The sequence below is a fragment of the Boleophthalmus pectinirostris genome, unplaced genomic scaffold, assembly GCF_026225935.1.
Source record: "Boleophthalmus pectinirostris isolate CB_2022bp ecotype Guang Dong unplaced genomic scaffold, ASM2622593v1 HiC_scaffold_19, whole genome shotgun sequence".
NCBI lineage: Eukaryota > Metazoa > Chordata > Actinopteri > Gobiiformes > Gobiidae > Boleophthalmus > Boleophthalmus pectinirostris.
Window position 1 is genome coordinate 19,354,858 of NW_026571140.1, and position 13,847 is coordinate 19,368,704.

General features: G+C 38.3%; 1 protein-coding gene across 8 annotated transcripts in view; it reads left to right on the forward strand.

The window, feature by feature from the left end:
* Positions 1-1,167: 1,167 nt before the first annotated feature.
* The window catches only part of myo5aa (myosin VAa), a 30,843-nt gene continuing 18,163 nt past the window's right edge, over positions 1,168-13,847 (forward strand). For 5 of the 8 annotated variants that reach the window (XM_055154652.1, XM_055154654.1, XM_055154653.1 and 2 more), the window contains exons 1-6: positions 4,190-4,361; positions 8,988-9,098; positions 10,423-10,594; positions 10,662-10,806; positions 11,374-11,530; positions 13,260-13,403. In XM_055154652.1, coding sequence (XP_055010627.1) covers positions 4,329-4,361; positions 8,988-9,098; positions 10,423-10,594; positions 10,662-10,806; positions 11,374-11,530; positions 13,260-13,403 — 762 coding nt within the window. In that variant the 5' untranslated portion in view covers positions 4,190-4,328. Of the gene's footprint in view, positions 1,419-4,189; positions 4,362-8,987; positions 9,099-10,422; positions 10,595-10,661; positions 10,807-11,373; positions 11,531-13,259; positions 13,404-13,847 lie in introns of those variants that run through there. The other 3 variants (XM_055154657.1, XM_055154658.1, XM_055154659.1) reach the window with 1 other exon arrangement.

Below are 13,847 nucleotides of genomic sequence, written 5' to 3' on the forward strand. Positions count from 1 at the left end.
TATTGTGGGGGTCTCCTGTTGTGTGATATTTGAAATGCATCTTAATAGCCAAAATGTCCACATTCAATGCTTAAATAGTTACTGCTTTCAGTACAGTAATAACATCTTGTACCACAGGGAACAAATTCGTATCAATTGTGTGCAAACTTGGTAAGATGCTTTATAATCAAAAGTTGTTCAATGTCTTTGGCCTGGATATTCTCCTTGGCCTTAATGTATGGATGAAGTTTACTGCGATGTGAGAAATGCTAGCTAGTACTACATCTTTATGAGCTGCGCATGTGTATGGCTGCCCTGCTGTCACTTGGTGCCATTTTGTTTTGTAAATAAAATAGTTTTGCACAAACTGAATTGCCACAGTGTCTGTTAACATTATTTGTGAGACTTTACACAACTCACCAACTACTATGATTATTGGTCTATTATTCTTATAATATGTTGTAATACTGTAATATGTAAAAGAAAAACACACTGAACTATCAACAAGGCTTTAAAAGTTGGCAGATAACATGACTTGGGCTCTTTCTGCTTGCTGAATTATTTTCCACTGCTTCAAATATAGTGATTATGAGAATTTTGTTCATCAGAAACAATTTAATTAATGTTTATTTCTACCTGTTTTTCTTTGTGCATTTTTGTTTGCTCAAACTATAAACATGTTCAAAATAAACCTTCAACTTTTTCAGTAGGTCTCAAACTATAATAAAAATACTCAGTCCTGTTCAAAAATGTAGTATTGTAGAAAGTACAGATACCCACTCTGAAACGTAGTGAAGTAAAAGTAAAAAGTATTCACTTCAAAACGTACTCAGGTAAAGTACAGATACAGTACAGATACTCAGGTAAGGTACAGATATTTTTGCTACTGTACTGTATTTTACTACTTTTACTTTGTTACATTCCACCACTGTATATAACTTCTTTATACAGTCTACGCAGTCAACTAATTTGCGTAATATATGTAAAACAAAAGCTACATGAAATATGTTCTGATAATACTTTTTTTTTTTATGAGCTCCTTATCAAACACATTTATGGTCAAAAGCTTACTGAAAAAGTACCCCAGCTTTTCCCTCTGTGGCCACGAGGAGGTGCAGACTCCCGGGCTAGGGAGAAGAGGTTGAGTCGTTTCATTCATCGTACCCACAATGCAAAGTGAGACTCCTCCGAAACCTCAGGCTGCTGCTACTAAGAGGTGTATGTGTTTTTATGGCGACCAGAGCTGCGGCATCTCCCCTATGAGCCCCTGATGAGTCCCTGCAGCAACAAAAGGATTTAGCCCTTCGCTCCGCTGGACGCAGCTTCATGAAAACAAGGGCCAAGACTCGTGTAGCGCGCAGACCTGCACCTTTTTGGCCCAGATTGGAGGGAGGACATAGCGAGTGACCGTCATGGCAGCGTCGGAGCTGTACACAAAGGTAAAACAAGTGCAATGTATTTCTTTAAAATGTCAGTCGCTTCTGTCTTTATTCTCAGTGTTAATGACCAAGCTGACTACAGCTGGTAGCGTGGCGTCTCGTCTTGTCACGTTCATTTTCATTATAAAAGAAAAAGAAAACTATGATTTTGTCTTGAGAAAATGGCATTTACCTGATTTAATTTACACAATGATCCTGATAAATGTTTGAAAGTTGGTTTAAAAACGTGGCAGGTATATGTATTTCCAGTACACGTTCAGTGGGCAAGGGTATTGCTAATGTTGCATGTAGCCTTCATTAAATTACCTATTAATATCACTTCTAAAACGTTGAATTATGCTTTTGACTCAAGATGTAGAGTATTATTTTCGTATGTTTGTTTACTGAATGTACAGGGTGGTCACCTGTTTTTATTTGGCATCAACCTCTTTGGAGGAGAGGGGCTGGGAGGAAGGATGATGCAAAAGGCGGTGCCAGCCATCACGCCTATTTTCCCCGTGTTTTTTTTTTTTTTTTTTTTTTTTTTTTTTTTTTTGTTTCTTGTTTCACCCCGCGCACAAAACTGCTATTGCAAATATTCATTTGACATTAGATCTACACGTTTTCTGTCCACTTTTTCTTGTATTATTTCAGTATTTTTGGTTGTCAGTCGTCAGCTGGGTACCACTGAGATGCTGCTCGAAGCGCCGCATCCCCGTTTAGCATCTTTCTTTAGCATCAAGGATATGTGCAAGAGAAGGGCCTAAGAGTGGCTAGAGGGAATGCACTATTATGAAAACATGAAAAAGGTGCTGTTACAAGATCATATATTGGCTGGAGGGCTGTAAAGTGGGAGATTTGTCTTGAATGGTGAGGACATGGATGTTGGTGTTGAGGGGGAAGGAGATGCAGTCACCCATCCCCCTATCTGACAGCTGGTGTGTTCATCTTGGAAAACAGTTTTGGTGAGAGGAAAACAAGTGAACAGTTGCAGCGTTCAGTTGCATGTGTTTGGGCTTCTACAGCAGTCATAGAAATATTAGAATGGGAACCTATGTTGCTGTACCCTTGTTTAGGTAAAAAGGTCATACAATAGGCTATCATTATTTAGTGTTTGAGAATATTCATACAGCTAACACAAATCCAGTCAGCCACATAAATAGATATAAACTAGGAACCCACCTGCACCTATTCTGATACTGAATATCAGTGCAGATACATGAAAAATCAAGATCAAGTATTGGTTCCATGATGGGACTTTAATGAAGTAATATGGCTATTTGCAAACTGATTTTGAACTTTTATTCCTCCAGAGTTGTTCAGTATCAGTTCAGTTATTTGAAGGATAAATAACAGTTACATACCACAACTGGATATATTGTTTAGTAAATTAACTGTGTTTTAAGGAAGGTTGCTACACTGGCATTGGTTAATATTGTGAATCTGCTTAAAATTAAAGTCAAAGTAGCTATCAATATCAGTATCAGAAATGAAAAGCTGGATTGGTGCATCCTTAATATAAACTTTATTGACTTTATTGAGTAAATTTCCAATGATGGCGAGCTGCTGCTCATGCATACAATACAGTCATTGAATAAATGTAATTAAATACAATGAAAACCATTTAGGTTCCACAGAGTTCAAAGACCCATGTGTCAGGCCCTTGAGTGCACTTGTAACTACTTTGTGCCTGTTCCAAGCCCGGGTAAATGGGGAACTCAAGCTAATTCTGACTAACTGTTTATATTTTGCTTCATGTTTGTTGTCACAGTTTGAAGATGCAAATGTTTGCTCTGTGAAAGTGAAGGATTCTGGGATCTCCAGCTTTTAGCTCTGAATGGTTGGATGTGTTTTGGTCGATTTCCTCTGATGTGAGACCCTCTGTGTGACTTACCTTTCCAGCACAGGAGCAGAGCACAGTCCAGTCTTTGTGCTTATGAGTCAGCTGTATAGAAGCCCATTGAGTTGACTCTAGCAGCTCAGTTAAGATTCACAAACACACTGGCTGTGCTCCCTCCCTGACCTGCTGCTTGATAAAGACAGTGAGTCAGAGGTAAAGGTGCTGAGGAAAAGGCAAATATGAAAGGTACCCAGAAATATTTGAAAATATTGTTCTTGGGTTCTGTCTGAATGTCATTCTATTATTAGTAAATAAATGTGAGCTACAGATGACTCACACAGTGGTACTGGAGAGAGAGAAATTATTGTTTTGATGTAACAAAGTTTTTAATTTTTTTTTGTGCAAAGTAGCTTCACACTACTATATGTAATAATGTGTGTTACCCTGAGCCAGGCAGTGACTTTCCAAAAATTCTCGATTTTTGGACACAAATAAACTAAATTATCAGTTGACCGACATCCTCTTGTAGGTGTGTCAGTTGCATCAGATGTTTTGTAATGCCAGTTTGTTTTTTTCTTCCAACATCTAATTGCAACCATGTGCATTTGATTACCAGCTTAACCTGGTTAAAGTAATTGTGTAGTCATGTTCTATACACTTTGGCATGTTGATGCATTGCTAACCCATAGAGCCAAAAATTGTCATAAGTTCTTCTCATAGCATTTTGTTTATAGTAATTAAACACTCACACTTTCTGATGCCAATAATAAATCACAATACAGGTTGAGGCTTGCATTACTGCACTGGTTTAGGTTAGTGGTTTGTGTTTCATTCAGATTTCAGTTTATTTCTGCCTCATTACTCATGTGATCAAAAAGGATGCTAAACATTTGACAGACAGCAGAGACAGCCAGTAATGGGCCGCAGCACGAGGAGCATTAGAGAACAGCCTTGAACCCTGTTTGTGTCTTCAGACACAATGAGAAGTTTCATCCACCAACAAGCTCAAGACTCAGCACTGGAGCAGTGAGAGGAGGCTTTGTGGACCTTCAGATTTACAGCATGTGCTAGAACTCAAACAACAACTCAGCATGAATCGGGATTTGGAGTATATGTTTGTCCAAGTAAGTCTTTTAGATCATTTGGTATCTCCCTTGGGTGCTTGTGTCTGTTCCCCTAAAAGGTTATATATGATTTTACCTGTTATTTATTTTACAGATACCAGAGATATCTGATCTATCTAAAAGATGACTGATATCTCCAATATTTTCCAATTTATTAAGAAATACAGTGCACCACCACTCCTGACACACCCTTCTCCCTACCATCTCGTACATTTCATATCTCACGTTAAACAGAAGTCATACCAAAGTGGATATGTATTTACTCCTTTATACTATATTTAGCTTATGCTGTTCATGAATATAAAGTGATTGTTCAGCTATGACCTACATGGTGTGGTGAGATCTTAAATTAAGTGGCCAGATAGTTCTTTTGCATTGTTTTATTTTATTTATTTATTTATTTTAGATATATTGATTTGATTGTATTAGTAGCATACAACAGTCCACTGATATAAATGGTGCTCTGGGACTTAGCATTAGATGCTAGGAGAGTTAGCACAGGCCAAACTAATGTGATTAGCGTTTGCTCAGCGTCATGACTTGTTCTATGAGGCTGTGAACTGTGGCATGCTGTGGGCCTGGCTGCACTGGTTCTCACAGTGTGCTGCTGTGGGGCAGCATGGACTGTAGTATAGAGGGTCTTACTGGCCAGTGTCACGCCTGATCTCTTTGTACACTCATGCTGTGTCTGGCCAGCTGAGCAGAAAAACAGCAGATTCTCACATGAGAGCCATCATGTGACGACTAACTGCAGTCCGGGACTCCATTCATAGCTTTACTGAGAATTTGTGGGCTAACTATTTTTCACATACCAATAATTTTAGAAAGTGAATGTTTCTCGAAGCTTCTGGATTGAGTATGAACAAACGCATCTTGTCATAATAACAACATGAGCTAATGATATACAATTGTCATTGTCCTTGTGCTAGTCACTACAGAATATTTGAGACATTCCATCAATATTGATTCTGCTGGCAAAATCATAGACAGATTATAACACTAACGTGAGTAAATAAGCAGTTTTGAGATCTTTCAGATCTTTAGTAATATTGATTGCACTTCAGAGTGTATTTTCAGTATCTTCTATCTTGAGAGATGTATGTACCAGATATTTTGTCACAGGGAAATGTTTTCACTGCATGTCCTCATCTTTGCTTACGTTGAGTTTACACTGACAGCGGTACACACTTTGAATGGGTTACTTGCAGTTTCCCTGTTACACCAACTACAACAACTACGTTGTGTATTTTACCAAAGCAACGCAGTTTCACATGGGTTCACACACGATAATACACTTCTAATGACCTGAAAACCACTCCAGACCGCTACAGTGTCTGGCAAAAATAGAGTTCTTGCTGATTCTTTCTGCAGATTTGTGCCTCAATCGCACCCGCACTCCTCAGTGGTCAGTGTGGCAGGGCACATTGCTTTTAATGCATGCCCGCATGATTCCCAAACCGCACTGCACTTGCTGTCAGCATACACCAGGCATTACTCTTTCTGTGTCATAGTCATAATATTATTTTTGTTGATGACCTAATGCTCTGAGTTCTTAACACCAGTCTGAATCATGTGGGATCAGGTTGCTTCTGGAAAGCCATCAGAGTAACCGCAAAAGTTTTAAGAGACCAGGGGGTAGAGCCAGGAGTCAAACCTCCTGTATTAGAATTAGCTGAGTAATGACTCTTACACTGCTTTGGATGTGGTAATTAGCAAAACCCACTCAGATATCGAGAACTATTTGAATATTAAGTATAAAATGTTCATATAATTTTTACATTTTTGCAGAAACCCAGTAAGCCTCTGCAATCTGCTTGCATATTAACCATACTTATCTTCGCCACAGTCGTATATGAATGTAATAAAATACCGATGTAGTTGACTTGAGTAAGATTAGCCTGTGTTAAGTCTTATGTTATCCTAATCAGGCATTGATCCATTATCTCACTTAAACAAGGATTAGTGTTGTACAGGGCACATACCTCCAAACCAGACTTTGCCTTAGCTGTTTCCCTCCTTAAAGGCAATATATGTTATTCTTAAAGAGCACTGTGTAGTGTCTGCCTGATGCTTTGCTGTTTTTATCAATGTGCTAGACAAGCACTACAGGCTGACATGAGGATCAATAGCACCGCACCCTGTAACAAGAGGCAAGGATAGATTAAACTCAACCTTAAAAACTGTGCATTTTCCTTGTAGGGAAGGTTTAAACCAGAATGCTCAAGCTCCATGCAACAGTCATGTGACGTTTGATGTCATACTTACATCACTGCTTTTCTTTTGTCAGCGCTCTTATTCTCCTCCTTCCCCCATCTCTGACTCATCACAACATACAGTGTCCATGCTGCTAGTTTCTGTCCTATTTGGTATAATATTGTGATTGTATTATATGTCTATTTGTATAACTTTGCCCTTGTCCTTGAGCTGGCCTCTTTAGCTATACCCAGAGGACATTGCTGCACTATAAATGCATTACATTGCCGCAGTAAACCGGCTGACGTAAACAGCACTGTGGATACTCTAAATTACATGTTAAAATGATGAAACCTGAAATGTGGGAAACATGCCAGCTGCACGTGTGAGAATAATTATCGGGATCAGGAAGTGTGCTCTGCAATGTAGCGTACAAAGGCTGAGGTGTGATGCAGCTCCAAACTCAGTTTCTATTTTTAGCCTTCATCCTCCCTCTTCCTCGCCTTTCCATCACTGTGACGCTCTGTCTATTCCCATTGCTAGGAGGCTGTTTAAAGCAAGGAGGTGAAAAGGCCAATAATGCAAAGTAAACCAAAGGATCCATTTGGAAATGAATATCTACTTCTTTTTCTTAGGCCAAGGCATAGAGTAGGGCTGGGCAATTAATTGAAAGGTTTAGAGATCACAATTCGGTCATGTCTAATTGTCAATGATATGGTTGGGTTTTTTTAATCAAAGTCAACAGCCTCTGTCCATAGAAGCATGTGGTTTGGAGGATAGTTCAGACTTTGGAGGAAGAAATTGGGCTATTTTTTAAATAAAATATCACAGAATGACAGTCTTTAAAGTCTGTAATGGTTGATAGCTAAGGTCAGTTAAATACAATTGATTAATGAACCTGTCCAGGGACTAAAGGTGGAAATTAGCACTGGTGCTACAACCTGGTACAATGCATCTCTCCTGTTAAGGTTAATGTAAAAATTGTGTGCTGTCCCTGTCTCAAATAAATAAATAAATAAATAAAAAAAGACAAATTCAAATGAGGATGTTTTCCTCCATTCAGCTTTCAAAACAATGGTGTATCTTTGTATCACTGCCTGTCCCCAAAAGTTATTTTATTACTTTTTTTTTTAATCACTTTTATACTTTTATTATAAGTGGTAAGGGCTCAACAAGTTTAACTTAAACAAGCCCATTTAGTATCCATGTCATCATGACAGATCTGACCTGTACCTTGGCCTTGGGAGAATGAGAATCATCTGCTTGTCACTGTGGAGATAGCCCTGTTTAATGCCATACTTTGAAACTTTACCTTCTCTGTACTTCTCTCAGAGGTAGGCAGTGGCATCCCTAAAGCTGACACAGGCAGGCGGGTGGAGGCAGATGCACTGGTTGTGTGACCATGATGTCATGATTCAGAAGATCCATAATGAGGCAGCTGACCAAATCCACCAGTCCCTTTCCCACTGGCCTGTCGAACAAAGAGCTCCCTTTTCTTGTATCTGGAAAATTTTCATTGCCATTTATGTAACACGGCCAAAAGACGCCATGAAATTGTTGCAAAACGTCCATTTTGTTTGTCATGTGTCTCAGATCTGGTATTGATCAGTCTAAGACTACAAAAAAGTATTAAACTAATATTATTGTTTTTTTTTTTTTTTTATTAAATTCAGTGTGTTATTGTCATCATGTTATCAGTGCAAATGAGAACAATTTGTATCAGGTTTGAATATCAAAATTGAGTTTGACATGTTTGTATTGTGACAACAGCACAAAGAGCAATTGGTTAACACAATAGACACATTTTGCTGTCCGAAATTACATGTGTTAAATATTACAATACAATATACAATACAATTTTCTGCACTCTTTGTGGCAATAGACTCCCCTGCTTTATCGAAATATTCCATTTACTTTAGTTTGATTATAATATGTCTAATCTTATTCATTGTTATCAATAAACAAAGTGGTAAACTTTCTCTGGGGTTTTTAAGGTCACATCACTCTCCTTAGTTGTGACGTTGCGTTAACCGTGCACTCTCCTGCTGTGTATGACCAGTGCGTCTGAGCGTCTGCAGACGGTCATCCACTCCCAGCCCTGCATTCCTCCTGCCATGTGACTGTCAGTGTTCATCGCTGTTGTTTTTCCCTCAGTCTGCGATCAGCTGATTCTCTCCAGCTCCAAGCCAGAGATGGACTGAAGTAGTTTGATAGTATCCATTGTGTCTTTGAGGGCAAGTCAAACCACACTTTTTACACACAACCGCATATCTCATAAGCTACTACTTGTTTTTATAACTTACCATTAAAGCCATGCTCCCATGACTGGGAACATAATGGAGACACGTATTTATCATTTGATATGGATCAGGAAGCTACCATGATGGTAATCAAATATAAATAAATGAATTAAAATTTGTCTCCCTTTTTCAGTGTGCCCGGGTGTGGATCCCCGATGTGGACGAGGTCTGGAAGTCTGCTGAGCTGGTGAAGGACTACAACAATGGAGACCAATCCCTGCAGCTTATGTTGGAGGATGGAACGGTGAGGAACAGAAGGATGAAGGGACTTTCATTGGTTCTCTCAGCTGCATCACATAGAAAACACTCACACATCTCATTAGTGGCTATTGATATTTCACTATGGCAACTCACCACAAAGAAGACCTGGCCGCAAAGATGCTACTTGAAGCACTATACATCTGTTGCTGTATCTTAATTACCTTGCACATTCTTTAATGGTACAATTCAGGAATTTTCATTATCGCAATCCTCAAAGGCTCACCATCTATCAAACGATACTATGAAATTTTAACTATTGAGGTGACTAACACAACCAAGTACAGAGATTATGTACATGCAATTAAACACTTTTTTACAGCCAAGTGTATTTATAAAAGAGGACATATTATACAAAACAATAACTATGAAGAGGCAGGGGTCACATTTCTATTAATAAGCCTTTTTAAGATACATTTTCATGTTTACAATGATAACAAATATTATAATATATATAAAAATGTTATTAAGTACTAGGACAAAGGCATAATGTCTTGTATGAATTCTGTATGTTAAAATGTGCATAATTATAACATTAATGCAGTAATCCATTTCATCTTTACATAACTGAAGTTCATAAAAGGATTCTTACAATTTCACACATCATTATTTTGTCATGTGCAGCGTACTAAAGAAATTGTTATAAGCGCAGTGAATATATTTTTCAAACTGATTCTATGCGTTAGATTTGAAGGTTTATATATATAATACAGGCCAGAGGTCAAGATGGAACAAGACCAAATGATTAGATCAGGTTTAAAATGTTGTGAAAGATCCACTCAAGATGAAAGGGTGATCTTATCATATTTTTGTGCATCTAGTCCCACATGGGACTGGACATCAGAGGACATAACTACTCCTCGTCTCCTTAGACAGTCAGAGAGGAGACCAAAGGAGATGCATTCACTAGGGGCTCTTTTGAAGGATTCTTTTCAAGCTTTGGGAAAGACCTTAGTTTTAATTAGGCCAGTATGTCTCCTGCAAATGATCTGGTGAGTTTAACGAGCTATAATAGAAATGTGTTCCACTTGTTTATATCTTTGGGATTTATGGATTGGACAACACATTTCTTCATGTGTTTGCATTTGTTTTAGAGAAAAAAGGGTGAACTTTGCTGAGTTACATACTGAAGTTCCAAAAATAAAATTGTGAGGTCAAAATAGTGAACTCAGCTGCATAATTTATTTATTATGTCAAAATGTTGTTTTGTTCTGGTGGACTTAATCTCGTGTCTTGTTTCATCTCTTGTGGGAATTGTGTCTCAGCTCAACCCTAATTTTGCTCGTCGGTATTTATGTATTAATTTTTAGAAACTTGAACACAAGTTGGACCCAAAAACAAAGAACCTGCCTCACCTGCGTAACCCTGACATCCTGGTGGGTGAGAATGACCTCACGGCGCTCAGCTACCTGCATGAACCGGCTGTTCTCCACAACCTTAAAGTCCGCTTTATCGACTCCAAGCTCATCTACACATACTGCGGTAGGTTATTCACTTAATCTCAAATATTCACCGGCAAAATACTCATGAAACACTTTCCATGTTGAAGGAATTGTTTTGGTGGCCATTAACCCGTATGAGAACCTTCCGATCTATAGTACGGACATCATCAATGCATACAGCGGGCAGAACATGGGAGACATGGACCCCCATATCTTTGCTGTGGCGGAGGAGGCTTATAAACAGATGGCCAGGTTTGTGTGCGTGCCAGTGTCACCTGAGTAGACCAGTCACTTCTCTCTATCTTTGGCATTTGTAGGTCAAAGCTAAACCAGAAATAACCCTATGGCAATGGTCCCAGTATCTCTATTGCCTCAATAAATTGCCATTAATGTGTTAGATGGTCACTCTGTTGAATTATCTATAAAATTGTCAATGTTAAAATGTATATGATAAAAAAAATAAAAAAAAGATACACAGTAATGTTGTCAAAATACAAAAAAAAATGCTTGATTTAATATATTTATATATAACAGTCCCACAGAAATGTCTTGAAAGACAAAGATATTGCCTTCAATATTTATTTTTGTGAATAGAGATTCTGTCCCCTGCGAATGTTCACTTGATGTGATTATGTTATAATATTTTTGTGTAGGGCTTTATTGTAATTTAAATGTGGAGTTTTCATAAAACGTCAGCATTTCAGCATTTCACATTAAAAATCAGAAACTTTTTTTGTTTGTTTTTACTGTTTGCACTGTATATATCTGTAGAGTATTCATGTGTCTTTTTTACCTTTACTTTTGTATTATTATGATCAGGGATGAACGAAATCAGTCAATCATTGTGAGCGGTGAATCTGGAGCTGGAAAGACTGTCTCTGCCAAATACGCAATGAGATACTTTGCCACAGTCAGTGGGTCAGCCAGTGAAGCCAACATCGAGGAGAAAGTACTAGCCTCAAACCCCATCATGGAGGTGAGTGCTAATGTGGATACAGTATCAAACAGAGGGATTATTAGCTGTATGCACAAAACTACAAGTGGTGTTTTTGAATGTTTGCTGTGAATTTAAAGGTGCTATTCAGTGAAACATTCCTGTCAAACCAATAGCATCTCCATGGAAACACACTGGTACCATTCCCTTGCTAGAAAAGTTACACTGTAAACCTTTAAAGTTTATGGCATTCATACCATTTGTTTACTAATATTGTAAGCACACTCAGTTCACGCTTTCCATTAGCATTCACCACTCATGTTATCCAGCTGCAGGGTAGTTTTCTAGTATGTATTTTGGTTTTATGTTTGCGTATTTTTTTCCATTGGTTTTTGAGCTCTTTAAATGCCTCCATGATGCTCACTCCACCCCCATCCTTTATTTCCAGCTCTTCTTCCAGTCACTGTATTCATCCTGGCCAATCATGAGCCAGCTGCAAAGAGGACTAGAATCATGCTCTCTCTTGCAGCAATGATTCTACTTTTAACATTCAGACCTTTTACATAGGGTTGCACCATTGCAGATTTTTCAGTTCTGTTACTGATAGTGATAATTTGATATTTGTTGATATTCAGTATTGAAAGGGACTGAAAATAGCGTTTTAATTTTTTTTCTCAAAACACACAATTGTGTTATGTAATTGTTATTTACCCTGCAAAACTAATTATATGCTAGACACTTTTAGACATATAAACTGATGTAGGCCCAAAATGTTCACAAAGTGTTATAGTAATTAAAGGTCTGACTAAAATATCAAAAAGATCACACATATATTATTATGTTCTCTCCATAAATACAAATTTGTTGGCTACATTGGACAGTACATCTTGAAGAATTCACTACACAGCAGCTTAAGGCTGCCACACACTACAGGAGAATTTGCCCGATTTTGGCTGCGATTTGCTTCTCTCTGAGGTCGGGAAGGCGTGACCCGACTTTTTGTCTTTGTGTGCCATTTTGACGCCGCTGCGCTCCTCGTGTGTGGTATCAGTGTTATTCTGAGCTGCTTTGTCAGATCATAACCACCAAACATCAGCAACACTATGATAACAGCCAATAAAACTGTGCATCAGGGGCAGATGGAGTGATGGACACAGAGACACAAGATACAAACTCAGGAAATAGCAAAAAATAATGAGAGAACTTTATTACTCACCTCTCGTAAAGTTGTAAATTTAAAGTGCAGCATCTCATCCACATTGTCCATAGAAACTGTCCTCCGTAAGTAATGACATCCAGTCCACAAAACCTGTTAATTCAGTTTGAGGCGTTCTTTGAAAGTAAAAAGGCGAGCGTAGTTCCTCACGTGTGTCTGTTTACATCCACACAGTGCACAGATCTGAAGCTGTAGATGAACGATAGTGACTCTGCTTCCTGTACTTTATCTGTAATCTTTTATGCTTTCAAAATCATATATCAGGAAACAGCTGACGCGATCACACTCAGAACTTTATAGCCTGTGCTCCACAACCCTATCCCGCAGCAGTCTTTGTGATCGGGGATTTCAAGTCTCATAAGAGTCTCCTCGTGTCTGTGGTGTGCGCTTTTTGTCACACGTTTAAAAATCGTTTAAGACCGAAAAATCCTTTGTGTGGCGGCCTTTAGTTAACAACATTTTCTGCTGATTTACTGTGAATAATTTTGCAGCTATTCATTCTTGTCATTAAACTACTGTAGCAAACTTCGTACCCTTATTATATTTGTGTTATAGGCCATTGGAAATGCAAAGACCACCAGAAATGACAACAGCAGTCGGTTTGGGAAATATATCGAAATTGGTTTTGACAACCGCTACCGCATTATTGGTGCCAACATGAGAACATATCTTTTGGAAAAATCGCGAGTGGTGTTCCAGGTGAGTACACAATATATCATATTTTCACAATGCACTGAACTGTTGTTACTGAACTGTTTTTATTTATATTTTTTATATAAACTATACTTGACCAATGACCTGACCATGTGCCTCAGTAAATCAGCTTTTACTGATACTTCAGCTGTGAGAGTGTTCCTGGATCCCTTTAGAGCTGCAGAACTATGTGGCACTAATAGCTTTTTTTACGCAGACAAGTAACAGAAGACAAAGGAGTCTGCCTCGTTACAATGCACATGAATACACTTATGCACCTTATGGTCCACCAGGTTCTTGTTAAGGTTAAGTTTACTATAGTTTTATTTAAGAACCTTTTCTCCTAAGTTCAATTCACCAGTTATTGCTTTCACTTATAAATGTATTTCTGGAAAGAGAGCAAGTACACACAATGCAGTTCTTGAGGAATGAGGATGTTACAGGAAACTT